Source organism: Ptychodera flava, chromosome 21, assembly GCF_041260155.1.
Source record: "Ptychodera flava strain L36383 chromosome 21, AS_Pfla_20210202, whole genome shotgun sequence".
Classification (NCBI taxonomy): domain Eukaryota; kingdom Metazoa; phylum Hemichordata; class Enteropneusta; family Ptychoderidae; genus Ptychodera; species Ptychodera flava.
The window spans coordinates 9,540,549-9,567,057 of record NC_091948.1 but is presented as its reverse complement, the minus strand read 5'-3'; the positions used below and the strand labels follow the sequence as shown (position 1 = coordinate 9,567,057).

At 40.6% G+C, this 26,509-nt stretch overlaps 1 protein-coding gene across 6 annotated transcripts in view; it reads right to left on the bottom strand.

Moving 5' to 3' along the window:
• Window positions 1–614: 614 nt before the first annotated feature.
• The window catches only part of LOC139121327 (zinc finger protein 608-like), a 49,717-nt gene continuing 23,822 nt past the window's right edge, over window positions 615–26,509 (bottom strand). For 5 of the 6 annotated variants that reach the window (XM_070686122.1, XM_070686124.1, XM_070686125.1 and 2 more), the window contains 6 exons: window positions 20,898–21,629; window positions 12,916–13,036; window positions 9,008–9,095; window positions 4,425–8,446; window positions 3,991–4,054; window positions 615–3,772 (listed from right to left, as the gene is read on the bottom strand). In XM_070686122.1, coding sequence (XP_070542223.1) covers window positions 3,766–3,772; window positions 3,991–4,054; window positions 4,425–8,446; window positions 9,008–9,095; window positions 12,916–13,036; window positions 20,898–21,629 — 5,034 coding nt within the window. In that variant the 3' untranslated portion in view covers window positions 615–3,765. The remainder of the gene's footprint in view (window positions 3,773–3,990; window positions 4,055–4,424; window positions 8,447–9,007; window positions 9,096–12,915; window positions 13,037–20,897; window positions 21,630–26,509) is intronic. The other variant, XM_070686128.1, reaches the window with a different exon arrangement.

The window sequence follows — 26,509 nt, the reverse complement described above, 5'->3', positions numbered from 1 at the left end:
TAAATATTTGAACCTGAAGTATCTGGTGTACACCAGAAATTATACTAAAAGCGTACTTTTAATACATGTGATGCTTGCAAACAGGGTGCGTGTAGTTTATGACCAATTGCTCATCATGGTTGGTCAGGTCAGCATAATAACACATCTCACAAGGAAATAAAAATTGTCTATGTAATATGTCAAACAACGCTAACCTCATCCACTTGTGTTGATCAGTGGATATCAAATTTCTAAACTTTTTCTCATTCTTTGCTCATTGAAGTTTTATACTCTCTCATTAAACTACGACTAATAACAGAAGGACACCACGGCAATTATTTTGGGAAGAACACTACCATGAAAGTTAAAGCTCTGTGTTAACTTTAGGAGGAAAGGTTTTCTATCTTCACAAAAAACGAGACGGCGTAAACTGTCTCAATAAGTTGCAAAACAAGTTCACACAGGCTGCATATATGGAAAGACGATTTAGAAATTCTAAAATCTGAGCCAAATTGTTTGTGTATGAGAAAAGAAGTGTGCAGAAAAACATATGTAGCCAGTAGTAAGCACCCAGTGTTTTGAGTGTACAAATGCGTTAACTTTTATAACAGAAAAAAGACAACACACAGAAGTAGTAATTATAAAAAATTCCACTTTGAACTTTTTTATTGGCAAAAAAAACACCAGAAATAGGAAATATCACAGACATAAATCAGAAGTCTTTTTTACACAGATTTTTTTCAAAATTTTCTGGAAAACAAACAGGAGTAAGAGTATTTCAACTACGACCTTTGAACCGTCAAAACTCAAAACACATCTACACAATGTTTCAACAGTCAAGGATTACATCTCACTTATATTACAGCTGTTCCGATAAAAACGCCTCACTCCATGTGCGCTTTTTCCATTTTCCTGAAAATCAACCCTTTTTCCCCATTGAGAAGCCATGAATTCCATCTGATCACACAAGAGATGTCTAAATATCAGACCTGAACACAACGCATGGAAAAGGGGAGAAAAAAATGACAGCACCATGTTTTTTTTTAATGTTCATCATAACTTTTTGCTTAAATATACTGACACAACCGGTTGGTGGATGAGATGTACAAGGCCGGGACATTCTCAAGTATGTAATGGCAAAGTTGGATTTTTCTATGAAGACTTTACATTCCACCCACTTCACAGAGATGGGTACATGCACATCTGCCATTAATGTAAACCTTAAAACTAATGCCAAAATCAGCTCCAGTTTATTTACCATATATGCATCTATGCTTGGAGACAGTTGGCTGCTTTCAGACTGAAAAACTTCACAATTTTTAAAAAAAGGGCTGTAGGACAGAGTAACAGGGTAGGTCTGGGTGTTTCTGTGTGATGCTTATCTATCATATCAAACATGAAATGAGGAGCATTTTGCTGAGAGATGCAGTTGTGTAAGACAAGCATTAGAGATGAGAGTTGTATCTACCATTGTACCGAGGGGATATTGGGACAGATGTCCCTAAACACCTGCCATTTCCAACATTTCCAACCAACAAGTCGGGACAAGGGTCAGGGTAAGTGTTTGGTGGCAGTATGTCTAGGAATATCTGCCCTGCAGCCTAACCATGGTTGTGAGAAACAGTAAATGATATCCGCAGGTTTTTCAGATCACTACACAACTCCACACCTATCTCTCTATACCCTGCTTATCATGGTCTTGTTTGTGAAAAAAACAGACCGGCTCAATCCCAAAGAGGGTGAGCAACACACCAGTTTTTAACACAACTGGGTCAATGATAAAACATTACCTAAAATTTCTTTTTTTTTTCAAGACAATCCACGATGTGGGTGCACAAAGTGTGCAATTGCTGTTTTGTAAAAATACTGATTAATGTGCAAACAAATATAGTAGGCTGTAAAAGATTTATGCCAAAAAGTGGGGGGAATAGTTATAAAAACACCACTCGTGATGAAAACCACATTGTTTGAGGGATACTGTGTAACGGGGAAAACCTAGCAGACAGAAAATTTTGCCCCAAACTGATAATTATGGAGATTCACAATTCGATTATTTTTTTCATTAATTATTCAAGTTTCACATTTGAGTTTGAATTGGAGACACAGCATACACATGAAGAAAAGAAATAATGTCAAAAGCAGTGGCAGTTTGGGAAAATGGTAACCGTTTCATTGGTATTACTGGGTGTATACCACTCTATGCCATGTACAACACTGAGTAAATTCAATGAATCCAAAATAAAAGACAATACGATTTTTGTTGATGCTTTGTAAACCACTTCACAACCCATGTTCTCCGGGCTCCCAATAATGCAAAAAGCTTTCCCAATATGTGGCCAGAAATACCACAATACCCCATTATGACTGAGATTTGACTGGCTCATACAGCACATATAAATATGCCGAAATGTGATTTTTCTCAGTTTTTCTGAAATACACCAATAAAGATGGCTTACAAATTTTGTACAGGATCAGTGGCCACGGCAGATTCTGGTTTACTTTTAATGGTTGTAATCTGTATCTAATCATCAAATAGTTTCATGTTTCCAGTACTTTCACATCAGCTTGCATTGCAATCAGTGACAAAGGCTGACTTACAGACTAAAATAAACATTTGCACAAGCAAACATTGACACATGCTATCAGAATTAAAAAAAGCAGATATAATCAGGTACCAGACATGTTTATCAGATTCCACTGCATTGACACACCTATCCGGTATTGTCACTTCCTTGTAAATTTATTTTGTGTCATTTTGAATGGTTACAGGTCCGGAGAATTTACACCTGCCCAAACTTAATCACATGACCAATTCCGTTGTGTTTGCTGAGCCAATCATGGTCTGCCATCATCACAGCCTCACTCTGGTGAGCCAATCAAATGATCATACACTTGGCCCACCATAGTTTGCTGCCTAAATGCAATTTAAACTATCACTAAATTGTCACAGGTGTCTTCAGGAAAAAAAAAACACAAAAATAAGGCAAAGTTGCTTTTTGTGCTTTTCTCATGAAAGTCACGAAACAGGAAAAAAATCTTCCCAGCATTCAGCAAATGAAATTCCGGTAGGAATGCCACATTTTCAGAGAGTCAGGATGCTGATTTGATGTCCAAGTTCAAATTTCACGCAGAGTCGACTGCAGAGTCTACGGAATACTTCACACACAGGTTCCACAGGCCATAACGTTTCTACAAAAACTTCTATATACATTTTCCACCCTGGGGTACAGTACTGAGGAAGGTCATGGCATGTCAATCGGTGTCTTGTCATCAGTCCATACTTCAGCATACACACAAGAAACAATAACAGTTTTTAAGACTCCGATGAAAAGCTGCAGTAACATCTTCTGCGGCATGCAGAGACGTTGAGATGCTCCTTACTACATCCAGAACCGTCAACAAGCAATAATTACAGTAAAAAAATTCCTGGAACATCACGCAGCAGCGTAAGCACTATACGTTTAGCTGTCTGTAAATCCTAGCTCTCAAAAACCACAGCCGCTCACAGAAAGCTCTCGGTAAAACTCCATATTCACAATGCTCTGCTCACTGCACAAGGCCATGAATGAGACACAAACATCTCAAGACTTTCCAAGTAAGGTCAAAGGTCAAAGGTCCAAGACAAATACACCACAGGAACAGTCAGTATTCAGTTTAAACTCCATGCAGCATCTGGTAGCCTGGTAGAGGCTCTCCATCCATAAAACACACATGATGAATATAGTACTAGCACCAATATGTAGACTGTATTTTATATATTCCAATTGGAGAATCACATCTAGATATTTATTCCCTGAAAGAGAAAAAAAAACAAAACACTCGTTAAACACTTACTTATGGTAAATTTTCTTCATCAAGAGATACTATCAATGTGTATGCTTCCTCCTCTGAAGAACAAAACACTGTATCACATATGATGGGAAGTTTTCAAATATTTTAATTTCCGATCTATTTCTAAACTTTGCAGCCTAGAATTATGGCAGCTGAGAGACAAAGGGAATTTCGGCTTACCTTCGGGCTGTATAAGGTGATATACTGGCGACTGCAGCAGCCTGGGGATTTGCCAACACAGCAGCTAGAAAATGGGAAGAAATAAAATAATTTAGTGAAATATGTGGTGATCCATAATATATGTGATGCGTTCTTTTTACCTCTTTGTGTTTCACCATAATACAAAGAATGCAAACTTCAAGTGCCTTCAACATACAAAAGCTTAAACAACTTTTGGTAGCGCACACCATCAAGCTTGATATCTGAATCTTATAATTGATAATGAACCAGTTTGATTCAAATTTACTTCTCACTCTGTTTTTGTTCTGCGAGGCAATGCACCATAAAGTCAAGAAGACTGTTTTTCTGTCAATGCGTCATAAGCAAGGAGACATGGTGACAGCAGCAATGTTTTAGATTGTTACGGTTTGCACCAAGTTGACGGCTGAACTTACCATAAGGATCATACGGTGCGGCCATGAGTGGATATCCCATACCAACATGGTGGGTATGATGATGGGTGTGTAGATGCCTCTGCATCGGTGGTGACATTTCATGACACAGTCCAGGCTCTAACTGGCTTGAACTCTCCCCCTTCGATGATGGGTGCCCTTCAGCGTGCGGCTTGATGGCGGGTGATCTTGATGTCGGCCTCGCCGGCGACACGGTTTTGCTCCTGTCTTCGTTGGAAGGTCGGGATTCTCCTTTGTGCTGTGAGTTGTAGTACTGTGAGGCGTGCTGCTGTAGCAGTTCAAGGGCCTTGGGTGGCCTTTCCGGTGAAGTGTGGCGTGAGGCGGCGGCATGTGGTGACTTCGCTAATGGTGACACAACCGCTGCCCGCTCTCGCTGTCTTTCTTGTTCTCGTTCTCGCTCCCGTTCCCTTTCACGTTCAGCTCTCTCCCTCTCATGGTCAATGACTTTCTCTTCACTTGGGGCCATCTTCCAGGTCGGCGTGACCATTGTGGCTGGTCCCGAGTATCGAAAATCGGCGGGTAAATACGCAGCTCCTGGGAACCCACTTGGCGGAACCGTCATGATGGGATTGACGGGTCTGTATGCTGGGTGATTGGGATCAAACGGCACGGGACCATAATGAGCTGACTGCATGAACGGATGCTGCATGTACGCTGGATAGCCATCCGGAAACTTGGCCGTCTCGTGGTGATGTGGTTTTGAGTCCATTGACTGATGAGATTTCTCCTCAGGATTGGACGATTGCTTTCTGTGTTCTCTGTCCTCCTTTTTCTCTTCTACAATTTTTGTTGAAGTTTTGGATTCTTTATCAGCCTTGCTCGGCGTCTCTTTAGTCGGCCTATCTTTTTTTGGTGTTTCCTTCGCAGCCTCTGTTGACTTAGCTTCAGTTCTCTCTCTCTTTTCTTTCTCACTCTGATGCTGATGTTGGTGTTGATGTTGATGTTGATGTTGATGTTGACGTCGGCGTTCTTCCTCGAACCTCTGTTGCTCCAGCACTTTCTGTTGATACAGATAATGCTGTCGGATGTCTTCCCGCTGCCTCTGTTCATACAGCGCCCTTGCATCGTAAATAGGTTCTCGATTGGAAGGCTGTCCCACTTGCGACTTCAACTCAATACTCTCCGCCATGATCTGGTGGTTCTCCCTCTGCTTTTCCTTCATTCTATCATTCATTCTTTCCTCCCCTCTCTGCCAGTTTTCTGAGTCGCTCAACCTTGCTTCTTTCCTCTCAGTGCTTTTCGACGGAGTCACTTGCTCAGTTTTGTGCTTTTCGCTTTCCTTTTCCGGAGTCCGCTGGGACTTCTCCTGTTTTGATTTTTCCCGCTTTTCCCACTCCGCTCTCTCGTGCTCCTGCCTAAGCCTTTCCTGTTCTTCCATGAATTTCTCATGTTGGTGCCTGTAATGGGGATCGGTGGCCATGAGATGCATGTGGTAAGTCCTGTCAATACTATAGCCCATGTATCCGGGCATGTATGGATACTGTGGATACATTTGCTGTGGTATCATTTTAGGAGAGGGGTGCTGTGGTTCTGGAAACTGTCCTAATGATGAAGATGGTTTTGACTGTTCCTGTGTCTCATCTTTCTTGGCTTTCTTGTGCTCACTTGATTCTGATGTCTCTCCAGCATCCTTTCTGTGTTTTTCAGAGTCCTTCTGCATATATTTCAAGTTATCCTCATTCGGTCTCTTTTTGTTCTCTAGCACAGATGGTGAGTGCATCTTGGACGTGAGGCTGCTACTGTACGGTGCATACACCGACACCTCGTCCCGTTCTTTTCTCATTTCACCATGTAAAGGAGGGTGGCTTTTGACAGCAGGGGGCTGGGAGTCATCGTTGAACTGGTAGGGGTCATCGCACTGTTTCGGGCAGTCGCTGTTGATGTCGTCGTTTGCATCAGAAATGTCGGAGTATGCTGGACTCCTCGCGTCCTGGTTGGCGCTGCTGCTCCCCTGAGGTGCAGTGGTGATCACATGCAATGGTTCAGAGGGCGCGTGTGAGTTCGGTGCCACTGCAGCTGTATTTGCACTTAGGTTGCTGAGTCTCTCGTGTCTGTGTATGCTGTCACTCTCCACTGACTTTGGGGCGCTAGTTATCACATGCGCTGTAGCAGACTTAGGAACGCTGTCGCTCGGGATGAGCTTGGGAATCTCTGGCCTGGTTGGTGCGACAACTGCCTTTGGCGGCTCACTGACCACATTTGATGGCGTAAAAACAGGTGATGGTTCACTTGTTTGAGGCGGTGAGGGACTCTTCTCCGTCTCATCTAATATCCCTGATTCAGTTAGTGCTCTTTTCAATATATTAGTCTCCTCCATCTTACTTCTCTCTGATGTCTGTTTGCTGTGTTTCTCACTTTTGCTCTCTTTGTCTTTCGAAGATTCCTTCGACTTCTCGCCCTTCTCCTCTTTGTCTTTGTCCTTGGACTTCTTCTTGCTCTTGTGTTTCCGCTCCTTCAAGGACGAGAGGGAGGGGTTCACTATCGGCTCACCCATCACAGTCGGCTTGGGTTGGATCGGTATCAAGGGGGGACTAATGGGAGTTGCTTGTGGGTTGGTAGTCACTGGGCTTATGGTGACTGTACCACCTGCAGTGCTGGTAGCTGCAAATCCTGGGATTGCGATCAGCTGCGGTACAGGCGGAGCGGGAGCTATGGGTCGGGCGCTTTTCAACTTTGGCACAGATTTCTCGGCTTTGCTGCTTTTCTTGTGTTTCTCCCGATCTCCCGACTTATGTTTCTCTTTCTCCCTTTTCTTTGGTCCCTCAAAATCTGCCATTTCAGAATTCCTCCCATCCTCCTTAGTGGAAGTCCGAATTTTCTCTAGACTCGGCGGAGGAGGCTGAACAGTGCAGCAACTGCTGCTGTTGCTTTCTTTGAGTCCTGGCTCTATTTTGATACTCTGAATGACGCTGGTGACCGGGTTGATGGCGGGCGTTACAGTCCCCGCGACGGTCACCACTTCTTTCCTAGCACCTACTTCCGGCATTAACACCTGCTGTTGCTGCTGCTGCTGCTGCTGTGGCTGTTGTGGTTGGCTTTGTGACGCTAGAGCGCTTTGCACCATGGCCTGGAACTCCAGGGTTGTGTCTTCCCCGGATGACACATGCTTCTTCATTCTGGGCTTCGGAGTGCCGCTTCCATCCTTGGATTTGACTTTCTCCGAGCTCTTGTGCGACTTTCCGGAGACCTTATCGTGCTTAGACTTTCCAGACTTGGGCGTCTGAGGCTTCTCTACCTGCTTTTCACTCTCCTTGACAAAATTTTCTCCCTTTTCAACGTTAGGTTCCTCCTTCACGACAACACTGACTGCATTTGCTGGGCATTTACCGTCGGGAGCATGTCCCGCTTTCGTAGCTAGTCCCTTCACTGTAGTATTTTTTGAGTTGGAATCAGAAAAGTCATATTCACTTTGAGCCGGTGCTTTAGATTTCAAGCTCTCTACCGATGCTGGGGCCGAGTTGCTGTCCTCCGACGACAGTGACTTACTTTCACTCTCCTGTTCTTCAGCAGAGCCGTCCATTTTGCCGGCCACGGCATTCAAATGCGCATGAGTCTGATGATAGCGCAGTCCATTAATATGTTTGTATTTTTTCCCACAGTTCGGTTCAGGGCATTCAATTAGTACTGGAGATGGAGGCATATCATTGACTACACTCTCTGCAGGTGTGTGAGGAGTTGTCGGTGTGCCGCGAGAGTTTGTTCTGATACGTTTGCTGGCAGCACGCCCCTCGTCAAAACTCGAGTTCAAATCTAGTTCCATGGGCTTGCTCTTTCGTTTACCTCGTTCTAGCCCATTCGTCGGAGTCCTTGAACCCGCTGCACTGCCTCTACGGCCTTTCCCGTTAGAGTTGCGAAGTTTGCTATGGATAGAGGTCCTCGTCTCTGTGTAGTTACTCATATCACCTCCCATCAATGGTGTGCTTGAGTTAGAGCGCCCTCTCTTGCCTCTTCCTCCGGTTTTCGGCGGCCTGACTTCCATGTCACTCGTGGGCGAATCACAGAATCTGGAAGAAGAGAAGCAGAAAGGAATTAGACTCTGGATTTCAACACTGATTGGAAGTCTAAAATTAAAAAAAGGGTCATAAAATTACAAAGTGCACAAGAGAGTTACGTGATTCCTATCATCAACCGATTACTGAAATGTGGGATTAGATTTTTGCACTGATGTAGCCATTTGATAAGCAGCTGCTGAGTGGTAATGGAGATCTGCAATGCAAAGAATTATCATTTGCTTTCAGGGTGCATTCCAGGCATTACACTATGGCAGCTACTTATCTGTCAGGATGGAACAGACGGATGCAATTTGACAAACCATTTCTTATATGATTGATTTCGGGGAGTGTCGCGTATCCAGTCAGCTCAGTCAGATAAAAGCCATCAAAAGTAATCTCCAGACACAAATGAAAAGAAACAGTAATCTATTTCTCTCTCACTTATTTTTTTTTCTTTCAGTTGCTGGGTTTATGTATGGACATCACATGCAAAGAAGTAAAATGGAGAAGAAAGCACGCAATGCAGATACACACAGAGATGGTTTGCATTCGCCTTTGTTATGAACTGCTCACCTTGGAGGAGCCCAATCATGCTTGCTGCAGTCTAGGAGTGTTCCAACATAGGTTTTGTTCCTCCACGTTACATTGACAACAAGGACCCCTGCAAAGACGAAATCAACAAATTGAGTATTCGATCTATGCTCGCCCAGTCGAAGCTCTTCCCTATCATTACGTCGATTGTCAGATTTTGGTCAGCTGTTGCTCTGAAAGCTTGTATTGATTTAGGTTTCTGAGGATACTCAGTCTAAAGTGACACATCAGTAATCCTCGCAGAGAGCCACGATAGTCAAATTACTGACATGTGTATCCCAGCTGTAAAAAGGTTAAAGATTCACATTTAGTGGTTTTATTTTTAAAAGATGGTGTACGTTAAAAGCCTTCACAATTTTCACTTCTCCTGCTTGTCTTGATTTGAGTGGAAAGCCAGTGAACTGAAGTGTCTCCACACTGTGTAGACTGATGTATGAGTAAACTTAATGGGCGATAACAACTTTCAGTGATGATATACTGGCAGAATTAACCCAGCTTTGAGTTTCCCAATATTTGATGGTGGCGAATGAAAAGCAGATGAAGTTTCTAATGATGAAAACACCATGAGTGTTGAGTGAATAAATTGGTAAGGTTTGGTCTTTATCTTCTTTCGCCTCACATAGGAGAAATTATCTTGAGAATAAAACACCCATCATTTCCAAAAAATGCAGTAAAAATTTTTATGATATTTCCTTGTGTTCAACACTATTCAAGGTAAATCCAATTTGGATGAACAAAGTCACTATTATTTCAAATTACTTCAGTTATTTCAGTTTCATGTGAGTACTTATTCACGTTGTTCTACTCACTGAAACCTGATAAATTGTCAGTCGTCAGATCTCTACTCCCCCCCTGCATATAGATATAACAATAAATGCTTCGATGATATAGTTTATAGTAGAATTTCAAAAATTATGATGTCATCAGCACATTTACATGTTATGGGGTATATGCAAGGTAGAGCGATGATGATTGAATAATTCAACATGTTTCAGTAAGCAGAACGACATTGAATAGCTGTTCACATGAAACGAAAATAACAAAGAATTATTTGAAAAGATAGCAACTTGATGCGAGTAAATTGCAGGGAAATTTTCAATTAACGAATATTTCATGTACTTGGCCTCATTTTCTTTACAAATATGACCTTGCAATCAATGGAGAGCACGGCAACGTGACAACTTATTCACTTGCTGCATGCTACACCTTTATTTTATGAGAGTCACTGGCAATTTCATCAGGGCTCCTACGCAGTCCTTAAAATGTATAATAAATCCTCTGGCAATGAAGATGATGAGGTCAAATATGAGTTGCAAATAAAAGGTGGGAAAAATCACAATCCCCATGCTTTTTAAGCTGTCAGTACTGTATGTAGTACAGAATTTTGATATTCAGGTCAAAATTTGTCATAAATTTTCTTTGGCAGAAGCATTTCCCCGTTGTCATTTTTTTAGGTTTTCACTGATACTGTTTTCATTTTGTTGACAATATTTGATATGAGCAGAAATTACTAAGATACTCGGGAACAAAGATGATTTGCCTTTATCACGATGAGTACAACAGAAAAATCTATTATCTTAATTGTTCAAATTCGTGGTTGAAATGTCTGATAAAATTTTGATAAAGGAAATGGTAAAACTGTTCACAATAGTCAGAGAAATAGACCAATAAACGAGGGTTTACTTTTAAATTAGGTTCAGAGGTTACGAATGTTTAAATTCACAGCTTATACCTCCGAGCAAAGGCAGTGACGCGATAATGTATAGATATAAGATGCAATTTCATCATGTTGATTAAGAATTCAGTGACACGAAGCTTTCCTCTTGATTTCAGGCTGACCTCTGCCTGATGGTTTCAAAGAGCACGGGAGTCAAGTTTCCTCCACCGACTCCACTGCCAGGGAAGGACTTACGAGCATGACTCAGACAGATCGGCGTTATTACACGGAAAGAGAAAACAGCCCACTGATTGGTTGAAATTGGATTCACCGCTCAATTCCTGGAGTAAATATCTGCCCAGTTATTAATAATATCATGTTAGCCAGTCTGCTGAAAGATTTTTGATGTTCTTTGTTGGCGTACCACAAAGGGTGAACTGTAGCGATATATCCCAGCTGCTCTAAGGGGGCATACATACAAGCCGTAATGAAGGTAGTCTCCCATAATAGCCAAGTATACATTAATAGCTTCAGGAGATTCCACGCTTCAGAAATAACGTACAGGCTGCTACTTAAATAAAAAAAAAGAAGGGGGTCCATTTTTCTCTTTGTCTGAGAGTACACTCTCTGTTGAAACACAGGAAACGCAAAACATAGAGCAGTGTCAAACCATTAACATCAGAAGCTATCTGCAAATCGTCTTGTTGGAGATCAATTTGTTCCACTTTCTATCCTTAATATAACGTCACAGAGGCTCAATTTCTTCTCAGTTGTATTTCGTCTCATCACAAAAACGTTTCTGTGCTATGCAAAAAAGCCAATCGGGTGAAATTGAACTGGGCCAGAAAATCATACCAAGCTAAATTTTGTGCTGCTATAAACATCAGCTATAACACCAGATGGCCATACATCAGCTATGATCTCTCTATTTTGGAACAATCCCTATTATCTTTTCTAGCCTGCTTTTTTTTCAAAGAAACATTTGGATCAAATTTTCCTGTTTGTAAAACCTCTCTCTGAAGTTTGAAATCCAGCTTTATAGTATAGCATTTCACGAAAGAATAAGTTATTTCCTAAAACTATACATCACGCTAACTTCCCCCTGCTTAATTCTAAATCTTATCATCCACCGTTCACACATATTCTGTTTCCTTTGTTTATATGGCTTTTCTTTTGCTTCAAGACAAATCCGGATCACATTTGCGATACGTTTTCCTTTTACCATCACTTTGCGTGTAAATTATTCATTTTGAACTGTGCTAACAGTGTGACTACGCTGTCTTTGATCACAAAATTAGCAAACCTGACACTGAATAATTGGGTTGGGGCGGAGGAGGGGAGAGAAAACTGAATTGCCGTGAGAACTTGTGAACAAAGAAAAACATCACAGCTTCTGCGGAAAGGAAATTTGTAAATTATCAGGGTCACTCTTATTGAAATGTCAGTCGTGTACAGTCAGATAGGAATCTACACTGCAGAGAGAAAATGGCCAGCACATCGTGAATTTAATGGCTAAAAGCTCTGCAGCTCTTAAAAACCGAGTGTATGGTTCATATGAATTGCAATCCAGTCGGTAAAAAAAGCCTGGATACCCACAGACGTGGAAATGATAGCTCGGGGCACTCCATCACATGACGCTGTATTCATTTATCACTGTAACAGCCGTGTGCTATACATGGCTTCAAATGTGCACAATAAAACATCAACCAGATAGAACACCAAGTCACAAAAGTATAGGCTCATGAAAAATTGGAGAAAGAAAATTTCATGAAGCAGCTGAACTTTGCCTTCTCTTGAGAGATCCCTAATCGCAATATTCTGTGCTGTTCTTTAATTAATCAACTTTAAGGCGTAAGATGCTGCTACATTTGTTTAATAATTTATGAGCACATCTAATTGTTGATGAATAACTGAAATTTTGGACAAAAACTGCAGTTTCATTTTTTTTTCTGTAGATGGTTGAAATATTTAAAGAAGTCAACATGAATATTAAAATAGCTACAATTTCCTGCAGTTTTAATTTTAAAATTCATAATGTCATGACACCTCATAAACTCACACTTCGAAGGAAAAGCTCGGAACATAATTTTGCGATGATGGATGTTCAATGCCATCATTCTGGCAAATTTACAGTCCGCACAAATGTGCACAAATTTGTCAGGCGTATATGAGCGATAACCCGATTCTAAATGTTTCTGTGGACACGTGTTTGTACAGTTTATTTGCCACTCACCTCCATCAGTTTCATGCCACACAATCCCTTCGAGATTCACGCTTGTGCCAGGCTCGCAGGGCGCTAGGCACTCTGGTTCAGTCAGAGTGGCCATATCACTGGTTCCCACGGCAACTGTAACCTGAAAAATGAAGGAATCGGGTTGGTTTCACATGTGGAAAAACCTTTATCTTGGAACCACTCACTAAACGGATAAAATTTAAACGAAAAGCTACTGATAGGCAGACGACACTGAATGACAAGAACACAATCTCTACAGCGTGACGTTGATTAAAATTTTGACCGGACTTTCGATATTTAGACCCCAGATGATACAATTTTTGAGCTGTGCACGTTTGAACTGCTACGTGGAGGTCTTCACTCCCATGCGTACATCATTCCGATATCACGTTTTAATACACTTGTCACTGATCAGAAATGAAAACTCAAAACGTCGCCTTCTTCAACAGTCACCCAAATTGAAATCACTTGGAATCTCTCACGCTCTATTTTCCGATAAGATGCCCCGACTGTCATCTGCGTTTTTTGTTCAAGCACTCTAAATTTCCCAGAGATGGCAATTTCCAAAATCACATCCCATTATACAGGATGCCATTTTCCGAGGCCGCAATTTGCTGACCTCTTAGACTGCCTGACAATGCATTTCTCTTTTCCGAGGAAATTTGCTATCTGCCAGCATAATCACACGTATCAGATATTCTCCCCGTGGAGTTCTAGTTTCATTTTATAGAGATGAAATTCATCATAAGAAACCTTTCATGTACCTTTCATTTCTTTCTAGGGGATTTCAAAGAAATTTTTCACACCCTGCAAATTCTGAGTTTCTTAACCTCCTGCCATTGAAAGTGTGATTTTTTTACCTCAAAAAAGCTTCAAGCGACTGATATATTTTTTTTTTCTTTTTTTCTATCAAATATTGAAGGAGGACTTTCTCTGTTTTTTCAAAACTACAGTAATTTTTTTGAGGGGTGTATCATCAAACAGGAGGGTTAGTGTTCATATCCAAAAGAAACTCGGGCCTGACGTCAACTAATGCATATTTGATGTTTTCATTCTCCTGACTGCTTCAACAGTGCAATTAGTGGAGCTCTGGGATTAGATCCTCGTAGATCCTAGTCAAACTATTTTGATGAAAATGCTCACAGCACTTCCCTCCATCTGACAATGAGATCAAAAAAAAATTCCTGATGAATTTTAATGGCTGTACACTCAGGGGTTTATAACTAGGCTCTTTTCAACGTGGTTTTGAGGATTACTAAGGTAGATGTGAAAAATTGTTAAAAGATTATTTTTCTTCATTGCAATTATTTAAACTGTCATACTTTTTGAAGAGGACTGCTGGAGATAAGGGGCTCAGTGCAAATTCCCAGCCTACTACAGCGCACGTAACTTTGTGCTTGTTATTGCCGGAATGAAATTACTTTGACACGTAATTGAACCTAAAACATATCATTTTGACTATTTCCATGATGAAGTACCTCTTCCTTTAATTTGTCACATCAAAGTCATCAAATCATGATGAGTTTTCAGCCAGACACATCACGCACTAAATATCACACAAAATCAAAATGTGGGGGGAAAAAAAAAAATAACAAAAAGAAGGAGCTCTCAAACAGGAAATTTTGTCTTCATCTAAAATTTCATTTACAATCTTCTTACAATCACACTTGGGGAGAAGTAGACCCTAAAGGCATATTTTTTCATGATGATCAATCCATCACAATCATTCCACTCCTGTCACAAAGATAGTCTCGATGAGACTTGCGTCTTCCGAGCCGATGAAACTCATCTATCAATCCCCAGACCTGTCATATCCTTTCCTCCAAGCCATCTGTTTCTCCGTTAAGGAAAAAAAACTACACATGCCGACTAACTAAAAGCAGTAACTCAATCTCTCACAGCAGAGAAGCAAATAAATCTGTTTTCAAATGACACAAAACATTCATCTGTAACTCAGTGAATTCACCAAATTGAGTAAATTTTTTTCCTCTTCTAATCAGCCACCAAATCTTTTAAAGCTTATATTTGTAAACCTGAAACTTTAGAAAGATTACAAATTGGACTATCCTCTGAAATTCCTTTTTTTCTTTTTATCTGTGAAGGAAAATCAAATCGGGAAAGATTATGTAAAACATTATGTCTTTAGAAAACCCTTCAGGGGGTGCCAGTGTTATCAAGCAAAACAGAAAAGTGTAAATTGACTCCTGCAGGGGGTGTCGGACTTTGCCTTTTCACGCTGCCTGCCCTCTGGCCCCGACTTTCGAAGAAAAAAACTCCTAACATGCACAATCAATAAAAACACACTGATCACACATCCGCCGAGAATGCACACTGAAGTGTGACAATGATCAAGTGACACAGAAAAGGGAGAACCATATCAGGCTTGAGAAACTTGATCATGTAAGTATGGGACATCCGGGTTTTTTTTTTCTCTCTCAGAGCTGAGAAAAGACACTCATCACTTTCCCTGATATTTTAAATCATGTTACCAATTAAAAACCTTTTATTGACTAATTATTACAAAACAACCCCATGTAGTGAGGTTTTGAAATAATTTCATATTGCCTCTGTTCAAAAAAGACCATCACAGGAGTTCAATGGATGTGAAATGTGAAATACTACTAATTTGCATCATACTTGTGAAACCAACTACATTTTGGAAAACCGTTGAATCAATCTGCTTATTGTATTCTCACTACATTAAAATGTACAACAGTGGAGAAAATAAAGCAACTGAGACTCATTCCTGAGTATACATACGCATATAATTAGAATGTAAAGTAGAAAAGTAACATAGAATTTACATATGCATTTTCAGCATGTAAAAAATCATGCTTTTAATCAAAGATTCAATTCATAGCATCTAGGGTACAACTAGCATACTGCCTAAATGGTACATCAGGCATGAAACTTGTGACTAATAATCGTTTTGTCAGCTTGGCTTTGGGGAAATTACGTTTGGAGTTACTGAAACGCAGGAATGCTTTACTGTGTATCTCATGTGCAGTAACCAATCTCAAAGTGTCTTCATAGTCAGTAAACACAGCAAAGGTCAACATTGCAATCTCCTTGAGAGGTCAGCTGTAAATGTCTGTCAAACGTTGGAGGTAAAAAAAATTCTAATTTGCATACTCTGCTGAACACAACCCCATATTGATTGGTTTTGGAAGAAAGAAGTGAACTACCGGAGGCGCTTAAAAGCAAAATGTCTCATTTCATTGACATTTAGCCATTTGGAATCCCTTTGAGGGGGACTGGGTCAGGTTGGGGTGCTTGCTCCGAGGAAAGGCAATCCACCCATGAAAGAAAACAATATCCAAGTGGACGAACTTTTCGTGTTTCAGTAATTTATCTTTCTTTAGTAGTTGACACAAATGAAATAAAATCTTCAAATACATCTTGACCTCTGACCTCTTGAGTCTGCTCATAGCCGATCACTCTGTGCAATAAAATATTGCATGAGCGTGGTTGATATGTAGAGTGGAGGGTCTGGTTTTATCGAGCCTTCTGAAATTTGATTATCTGGCATGCTGCAGACTGGGATTTAATTATTGGAGACAACTTGTCTCGAATGGTAACTTCCACAGGCCTACTATATTCAATGACCCTGAAAAAAATTGTTTGCTGAACCATGTTCTGATAACAAGCTCTGTTACGAATTCTTCCGCAGGAAAAAAAAACGTCTTGTAAGTTTAATCAATTTCTGTCAAATTTGCGATGATTGGACAATCAATTTGCAGAGCTTTGCCAAATCAGTTCCGTTTAAAAAGGCAGGTGTTAACTTTGACTTATCTACTGTCTGGCCTGCCACTGCAGCTTATGTAGGTGTCAACCGACATGACCCTCGGTCCCCTTCACGTAAGAAACTTTACATTCGATGCACAGAGCGAGGGCACCAGAGCTCTCAGAGACCTTTGACCCCATCAACGGATGATGAATGGATTTTCTTTGTACACCAGTCGACAATTATCCTGATATTTATGGGGTTAAAACACACAGTCCATAAATTATCACTGTGCCGTAATGGTGCATATCCATTTTGCTTCCTATGATTTCACATAATGGTGGGGGAATTTTTAAAGTTTTTTTCTTTTTACTCCAGCCGTCACCTATTGCCGACACATTACCAACGACAATGTTTTTCTTATGAGAGTCATATACATTAAGCAATTACACAGAAAATTGCAATGTCTATAAAGAAAATTTCAGTTCGATTAAAGTCCAAAGATACAATGATAAAATCTAAAAGCTGCCTATATAAAAGCAGACGATTAATGCTTTTTAAATGAAACATGAGGTAAGAGGTAGCTAAACAAGTTTTTATTTTTTAATTCATGGAGGTCACGACTGTTCTTAACCCCATTGGACAAATACGGATCACTATAATTTTCATTGCTTCTCATTTTTCAACTAAGCTACAATATGAGCACAGGCTAATAATACAGAAGGACATTACTTTTATGGGCTGTGCACATAAATGTCGATACAGGCAATATATTGACTTGAAAACATGTTTTCTGATAGCTGCTTTTGTCAAAATACATTCGGGTAATCAGGTTCAAGGCTAGAACGGTTAAAGTTTCAAGGCCAATTAAACACAGTAGCTGTACTAGATTCTGTTCGCACCAACCAGCAAAATAAATATGCAAAGTTTAGCGACAAAGCCCTCGGGGCAGTGACAGGATTTACTGATGACAAATACTGATGAAAACCTGGGGAAATAAACACACTCTGTGTCGGGGATGACAAGGAAAGATGGGGCTATAAGTTACTGATTGTTTGTTGAGCGGGGATTCCTACAGAGAATGTTTCATTAGCTCGTTTCTTGAGTTGTTGAATGAGTGATGGGTCATATTCTGCCAACTTTATCTGACAGCTTATCGACGTGTCCCACACTGCACCGTCATTCCCAAAACACCTCCGATATCATTCTAAAGATCTTGGGAACGATAACAAGAGGCAACACAGTCAGTGACTGTTTCTCTGCGCCAAAGCTCTGACAGATGAGATTAAATCCTACAGGGGAGGTATCAATAATTAAAACATGCCTATCAAGTTTAATTAACACAATTGCAGGATACTCCTTTCCTGACCCTACCACCCCCTGCACTTTGGTGTATCCCTATCATTTTGATACAGAAAAGCTGGACTCTTCCACTGGAAAGCAGGTATGACTGGGCATAATATTGCATCAACCAGTCTGACGTGGAAGACAATGGTGCACACGAAACCTGCACCAAATGTTTCAACGCTTCGTCTTGCAACACTTTACAATTGAAAGCATAATTTCACCTTCAACTGGGGACACATTGGAAATGAAGGCCAAATGGAGACTGAAACAGCACCTGGGTTGCTTCAGTCAATTTACTCCGGCAATTAAATGTGACTTGAAAATTGATGGGTCCAACAGATTCTGCCATGCATTAAATGAACTAATGACCTCCAATAAGGCTTGCCTTTGATAGACGTATTATCTTTCTGTTCATATTTACTGTAAAACCACCCTTAGCATCAAGTCTGACTGCGCCATAAATTTGCCAACGTGTAAATTTACAAGATGTGTTTTTTCAACATCTTCATGATTCTACTTGATAGAAGTAGAGCTTTACATCATGAATATGGCAGTTTTTCCGTTAAAGAGGAAATAACGTTTCTGGAGAGTTGGCGGACATTTATTTTTTCACGTCAATACTACAGCCTATATGTTCACGTCACTGAATAATCTTTTCAGCAATTTCACACAAATCTAACTGAAATTTGTCAAAATTTTGGCGATTTGAAGAAGCCTGACCACAGTCTGTATGACTGCCCAGTCCTCCATTTTATTTCCTATCTATCCTATTCTCTGCCAATCTTTTGATTGAGTCCGATTGTTTTATCAGAGTGGGCAGACCCTGACACAAAGAAATGAGGGTCAATGAGTGCAGCGGGAAAAAATGGCATGTGGAGATGATCACGAGAATTATCAAAATCACCATGAGTTTATTTTTATCCGTGACATAGAACTGAGTGCAAAACTACTGATGGACTTAAGCAAGGTGAAATCAAAAATTTCAGTCAAAAAGCATCAGCTGACAGGAGAATTCCACAGCATCGGCATCTGATTCATCATCATTCATCATCAATTACTGTATGTCTGCATCCAACGTGTCATCACTTCATCCGTAATAACACCCATCAAATACTGCCTAATAGGAGTCTATACATTAGCTAACTACTTGATTTCCATATACTCTGTCCTTGAGAGTGTCATTGAGTCTTGAATGCAACTGAAATTTTATATTTTCACGATTAACATTGTTCACGGCGAGATTTGAATGCTTTCAACAGCTTTTTACGTTATGCTATTTTGAGGAATTTCTTTCAAAAATCTCGAAATAAGGTCAATCTCTTCCTTTCACGCACAATTCCTCTCTTCCACATGGCAACATACCCAGAATTCAATTCTTTCTCTGCTGCCTGCCGAAGCGTATTCCCACCTTCAACACAGAACAATTCCCAAGAACTATGCACCCTGATCAGGCGCACAGGATGAGGTTGGTAAGACACAAAGAATGACAAATGACCGGACAAAGGGAAGTCCACACCACTCATTATTTGACCTATACGACGTTTGTGATCGATGTTTGTGATCGTAATTGCAATAGCAGCCCCCTACCATTAATTTAGCTAACTACACACCATAAGGGTACTCTTGCTATCTGGGGGGTGTTTTTTTGTCTTTCTAGTAGCTTCAACAATATTTTTCTCTTTGTCTGTGATAACAGCATGATGAGTTCTCTGTTTGTCCTCAAAGTGCTGATAAGTAAACACCTACCTCCACATTGTTTGTTTTTTTAAATGTTACTGTGCGGGTGGAATGAATTCAAGGGATCATAGCTGTACCATTCAGTAATATTTTCAGTATTTTTTTTCTCCGAAACAAGTCCATTTTCTGATAAAATGAGTGAGTTCCTCTCCTGCATGTTTGTCGGAACAGCGACTGCCAGCCTTCCAAACATAATACCATGGTGTGTATTCTGTGTCATCGATACGAAACTGAATCCTGGTCCGGACTAAAATTCAGGTGACGACGAAAACAGTGGACGTGGCACACATCAGTGTACGCACAAGTTGGGCATTTAGGTATTTTGATATGATTTTGGAAGTACAACTAGAAACTGTAATGTATGAACAGAAATTAACACTGGAGAATGTATCAAAAGTCACAGCTAATGTAGCCTTAACCCTTTTCACGGCCATGGTTTGACCCCATCACATTCAATTCTAGGTTAAAGTTGGACCTCTAAGCAGGAAAACGGGGTGAATGGGTTGGTTGTCAGCGAGAACTGGAAAAGACAAAGGCCAATTATGCGTCCAGTCAATAGTTATATTATTGACATCCTTATCGATCCAGTCTTACAAGGTCAATAAGTGACAGGCAATATGTCTGTTGACGTTCCCCATTTCAACTATTTTCCATATTACATGACAAAGTCAATCACTGGGCACACTTGACAAGCAAGCTATCTGCCTGCCTGCTAAACAGCTCTTTTATTGCTCTTATCTTTCACATATTTCCGCCATCACAGCCTGTCTACCATTGCCAGTCCATAATGCCAATTTTGTTTTCGACTGTGATCAATTTACAGCTCAGAGAATGTGATTTACACCGTCTTCCTTTGATCAGTCATCTGTGGCATGTTAGAGCTGTAGATGACATATGTCTGCTCAATAAGCCTTCAATTCAACTCCACTGAGTCAGGCGTTTCTGCTAAATTTACCTTTGCAGTTGCATTTCACGTCTGACAGGCATTACCCGTTTTCTCCTGTACTCATTTCAAGCAAATATCCGTGAGACTTAGATGGGCTATTTCAATCGATTATTTCTCAAAAGCAATCAGTTTCAAAATGCTCTTATACACGCATATCAGTTAGGGTCGTCTTACTGCACAGGCATAAAAACCTGTAAGGTTTAGAGGAGTATGCTATCCTAATCTTACCTTTTCCCCTTTCGATTTTTTGCTCCCGTGTTTTTGTTTGACGTTTTTAGTTCCTTCACTTTTATTCTCGTCATCGTCCTCGCGGTCATCTTTGTCATTGTTATCTTTGTTGCCATCACGATTGTTATCGCCGCCATCGCGGCCAGATCCACCACTTCCATCAGCGTTGCCATGGTTACCATCCCCACCAGAGTTGGCGCCACCATTTTGTCCATGGTCACTTCCCCTATTAGTGTTGCTATTTCTATCTTGACGATTTCCACCGTCACGTTTATGATGACCGCTACTTCGGCCCGACTTTCCTCCTTTGTCCTCGGGCATTTGCCTCCCGGCCTTATCAGCACACAAACCGTTCACATGTTCAAAATTACTCTGTGGTATATCCGACATGGCCAGGGGTAAAAGTTCATCCTTTTTCTGCGAGATTTCATATTTTGCCGACTCGCTCTTCATTCCGCTGCTGGTTTTTCTCTTGATCTTCATTTTACCAATTTTCAGGGGGCTGGCATCTGGCGAGGCCGTTTTCCCATCCCCTGCCTGCTTCTCCTTTTCCAAATCAGCGTCTAAGTCGATGATCAGATCGCCCACTCCTATTTCCCACTCGTCGCTGCTGTCATATGGCAAACTGTTCTCATGTTCCCGTAAAACAGTTGCCATGTTTCCCTGGGGAGACACCTTTCTCTGTTCACTGACTACACCGCAACCCTCTGAGTACCGACTATTTATATTTTCCTGGTGAAGCAAGAACAAAAGGTGAAAAAAACAATTATTATGACAAAAATTATGATAAGGGCCTTCTCTGCAGCACAAGAAATGCAAAGGCGTAATCTTGACATAAATCAGCAAAGAGCAAAATAAATGCCTGCAGTATTAAAGCTTTCCACAAATCTGTTGTACAAGTATTCTCAAATGAAACCAGAGAGCAAGAGGGAATATGAGAGATGACGCCAGGAACCATGTTTTATATCTGGTGGCGAAGACTTACAAAGAAGTGACTTTGAAGTCACATGTTGGAAGGGGCAAAGTGACAAGACCGCTCAGAGGTAACTTCGTCCCCGAGGTTTTCACTTGAAACACAATCATTGCTGTTCCCGAAAATATTATCTGGGTTTTATGAAGAATTAACTCCTGCCAATGTTACTATTAGGACCAACATATGTTCAAGTGATTCAGTGATAGGCAACATCCTGGACTGTACCACAGATGCAAAGTTTTTTAGCCTTTGGTGTTTACAAGAAGCCATCACACACAGGCAGATAGAATGATAATTTTCTGCCATCCTCCTGAGACTCAACGTTCAAGCATTAAATATAATTTGCAAAGACACACGTAATGCAACTATGGCCACTGGAGGTATCAAACTCTCTATGACATCATACACTGCACACCCATCACTGATTCTGAATCATGTCTAGAAACTAGAAGAGCTCTAACTCTACATAAAACTCTGAGGAATTGAAACTGAGAAATTGATCCCATTCCACATATTATTAAAAACATAGCACATCTTGACACTCGCCATTTATCACAAATATTGATAACTCTCGGTGGGGGCTTTTTAATTAAAAGTGATTTATGCAATCAAGAACATAAATACAGCATTTTAGCGATAATGAAGAGCGAAATTGACTATTTCAGACAGCTTGAATCATCATCACTTCTGTGCTGTTTATGAAATTTGACAAGAGATAGCTGAACTCATCCTCATGGTCGAGCCAGTTTTGTTGTAATACAAATTTGGATGACACGCACGCACTCAGAACAGTGCACATCGACATGGCACAAACAGGAACCACAGATGAGATATTTGGGTACACAGCAAAATCAGAAGTGGTATACACTTTGTCCAGTTACTGTGTGGCCTCTGCGAAAAAACTGGAGCCCAAAGAACTACAAACAGGCTAGATACTAGACTGAATCCGAGGGTGTATTTATCCCTGTGTAACTCATGCCACACCAAACTACTTCATGACTCTGGGTGATTGCTGCCTCACCGACTGGAGTGAAACTTTTATCTCTTGAACTCTGAACCCGTCCACTTTTATCTCTTCAATCAATCCTTTGAAGGCCAGTCACATTTTCTGTGAAAGAGTACAGCGGCTCCACGCTGAGCCAATCGACCCGACCACAAATGCTCTAAATTAGTCTGGACAACAAACCTTTACTGCAATGGTATCAACACACACGGCTTGTGTCCTTGCGGCCTGAACAACTGGAATCAACACTGCCACATTGACAGCAACTAATCAAACACAGCACAGACAATATCAATATCCCGCCTGAGTTTTATCTCAGCGTGAAAATCTATCTCTTGAAATTATTAAACAATCATTTCCATGTTTCCGTTTCAATAACTCTGAAACTGTCATTATGTTGATTATTACTTTGGCGACCGGAAACATTTTCACCCCAATTGTATTGCCACTCAACGGGGACAAACAAGGAGGGATGCTCAATTTCCTGAAATTGACGGCATCTTCATTTTCTAGTTGGTCTATCCCATTCAGGGAGTGGAACAAAAACACAGTCAGAAGATTAATCAATGTGAAATTCAAGTGAATCGACCACCTTCAATAGGAAATGGCGAGTAGACAGTCTGTAGTCTCTGTTTCTCTTTATTTGAGTCAGCTTTCATGTTTTTCATCAGACTCTTTCCCGGGGATTTATATGTCCACCCACAAGGGTTTCAATACTGCCTTCAGTTCTCCTATGCCACACTTGATCTAACAAACACATGGGCATGCAAGCTGTGCACAAATGAGGAAATACAGAAACACGAACTGCTCGGTACTCAGAATGACAAATTGTCAGCAAATTCCAACAGCATTTCATGATCTCACACCTGTGGGTTTATATAACACATTCAATAGTTCTTTATCAATGATTCTCGCCTTGATACAGATCAGAGCGCTTCACAACCTGAATGGGTTGTGGGAGGGTAAGAACCGTTTGAACTTTGACCCCCTCATTCGGAAGTTTGTCTATTCTACTAAAAGAACATTACAAAGAGGCGTGTTTTCAACTGATATCCTTATCGCCCACAGATCGAGATTTCTGTGTGCTCTGGAGATCATTTGCAACATGCGATAACATCTGTATTTTCAAAGCGGTTTTCAGATCTGCAGACATTTACACGGCTCGCAACTACCCACTGTGGCCGGATGCTGCGGCCACTTTTCTGTTGATTAGTCAGGGTAAATGTGGCTGATGGGCTGAGGGAAATGACAGACTTTATTCCAAGGGCAGCACTCTGTAAATTGAATGACTCCGATGATGACCTTTGCTTTTTTTTACAGCCGTAAAAACTAATCCATCTTCTTCCGTGGGTATTTCAACTATCCAGCCGTCTGAGGGTCAACAGATACACCCGAAAAACCACGGATGACATATCACAGAGGCCATACACGCCTAACCTGTCAATAAAGCTCATACAATCCTATGTATCTATTATTAGCACTTGGCTGGCTCCTTTGACTGTAACGCTCAGGAACTCTGAACACGACAAAGCGTGATCAAAGTAAAATCATCCGACAGTAAAGAGATTAGCAATTGGTTAAAATATTACAGATGTAATCAGGGACGTTATTTGCCGGCTGGCAGCAATTGAAGATATTGAGCTGTGCCATTTTTTTTTTTTTTTAATCGCTGCCACACACTTGGTTTCCTTGGATTTCCAAAGCACATTGCTGGCTCAGTCAATATTTAGATTAGCCTGGCGCGCATGTGATTTGTACAAACATCCAGTAAACGTCACTAACCTACATGCCCACATTACTGTGCTACATTCATCAAGCGTACTATTTTAGGAGAGGTACATTACTCTAGATGTCGTAAAAAAAATGCAGATTTAATTTTCCACATTTATCAATGCCTTGTGACTCAACAAATATTTCAGCCTGAGTACATTCATTTTCTTAAATCTATTTCATTTCAAACATAATATTCCTGCTTAAAGACCTAAACATGTGAGAAATGGAATAGTAGCTCCACCAAAAACAAACACGAATAAAATAAAAAATAATTATTCAATTTCCTCATCTTAATAAATGAGCTGAATGACATTTTATGAAGAGAATTTCCTCCAACCTGCTGTTCAACCATGAGTCATATTGTGGAGCTCTTCTTCCACAGTTTCCATTTAACCCATAAATATTTGTCACCATTCCCATTTCCATAAATTAGGTTACTTGGAAGGGAAGGAAGAGGGCTTTGGGAGGAAATCACACTGTACTCTCTCAACTGTCATGATGCCTGAGTGAAGAATTCATTCGGAAGAGTTTCAGCGATATCCATTATGGAATGGAAAGTGGACCCAGATAAAAATCAAACTGAACCCCATAGATGCGAATGGCGTAAGCGAAATCAATTTACCCCCACAAGGAAATTCCACAGATGACGATAAAAAACAAAATCCGAGCTAAGCCCAGACTATGTTGAAATGGCCAAAAGCAGAAGAATGCACCGATCCCTGTAACATCACTGAGTAGACCTGAGGTATCAAAGATCATGTGATATACGAGCAGGCATAGCTCGGCCAACACTTCTAAGGTTTTCAATTTGTGGAAAGCTTACGACCAGGGATAATATGATATTCAATTTGTGGGAATAACCTCCACGGGCACACTTTCCATATCGTTCGATTTCCGAAAATACAATAAAAGCGACTTGATTAAAGAAACAATATCCCTCAATGTGGAAGTTGGCGCAGATAAAACCTTAAAAGATGACGTTAATCGCTATGCCTCTTGGGAAAGTTTTGAAAGCTATTTGCAATATTATACCGTACTCGTCCGAGTATAAGCCCCTGCTCGTGTATAAGCCCCCCTACTGATTTTAGAGGATTTTAGAAAATGCATTACATCCGTGTATAAGCCCCTACCCTAGTGTAACTCAAATACAGAAAGGTTAGGAGAGTATATTTGGTCATTTAACTTGGTAAAATTTATTTAGATGATAAAGAAACCATTAAAAGATGTTAAAACAATGGAAACTGGAGTTCCCTTGACAATATCGTAAGGAAAATGACACGTTTTTCCAGCATTATCTTGATTCTTTGACCTACTCACACCCGTCGCCTAAATAGAATAGTCTCACTCACGTCCGCCATTGTTTATTTTCATTCACGGCCACGATGTTTTCATGCTTGAAACATGCAGTTTCTTTTGTTTGAAGCAATTATCCTTTCATTTGTGAAGACTTTTCCTGGTGACTATTACAATTTTCACTGCTGTTGTTGTTTTCACAAGATGTAGACAGTTTGATATTGGAATATTGAGTTGCCTTTCCGTGTGGGCAATGCATGCCTGTTGAAGCTGTTCACATTACTGTTGATCAGCAGCATACATGACGTCTTTGTTTCAAGTTTGGGGGGTTTTTTGACGCTGAAATTTCACCAAAATGTCACTTCTGTATTCAGAGACTGTACAATCAATTTCTTTGGATGTGTAAGTCGATTTTGAAAGCGATAGAAAGATCGAGTGGTGTTGAAAAAAATCGTGCATAAAATTAGCATAAATTAAGCGTCCATGCCAGATAACATGGGGTTGCTCGAGTATAAGCCCCTCCCCTAGTTTTACCGCTGTTTAGTGTTGCCGAACCGGGGGCTTATACTC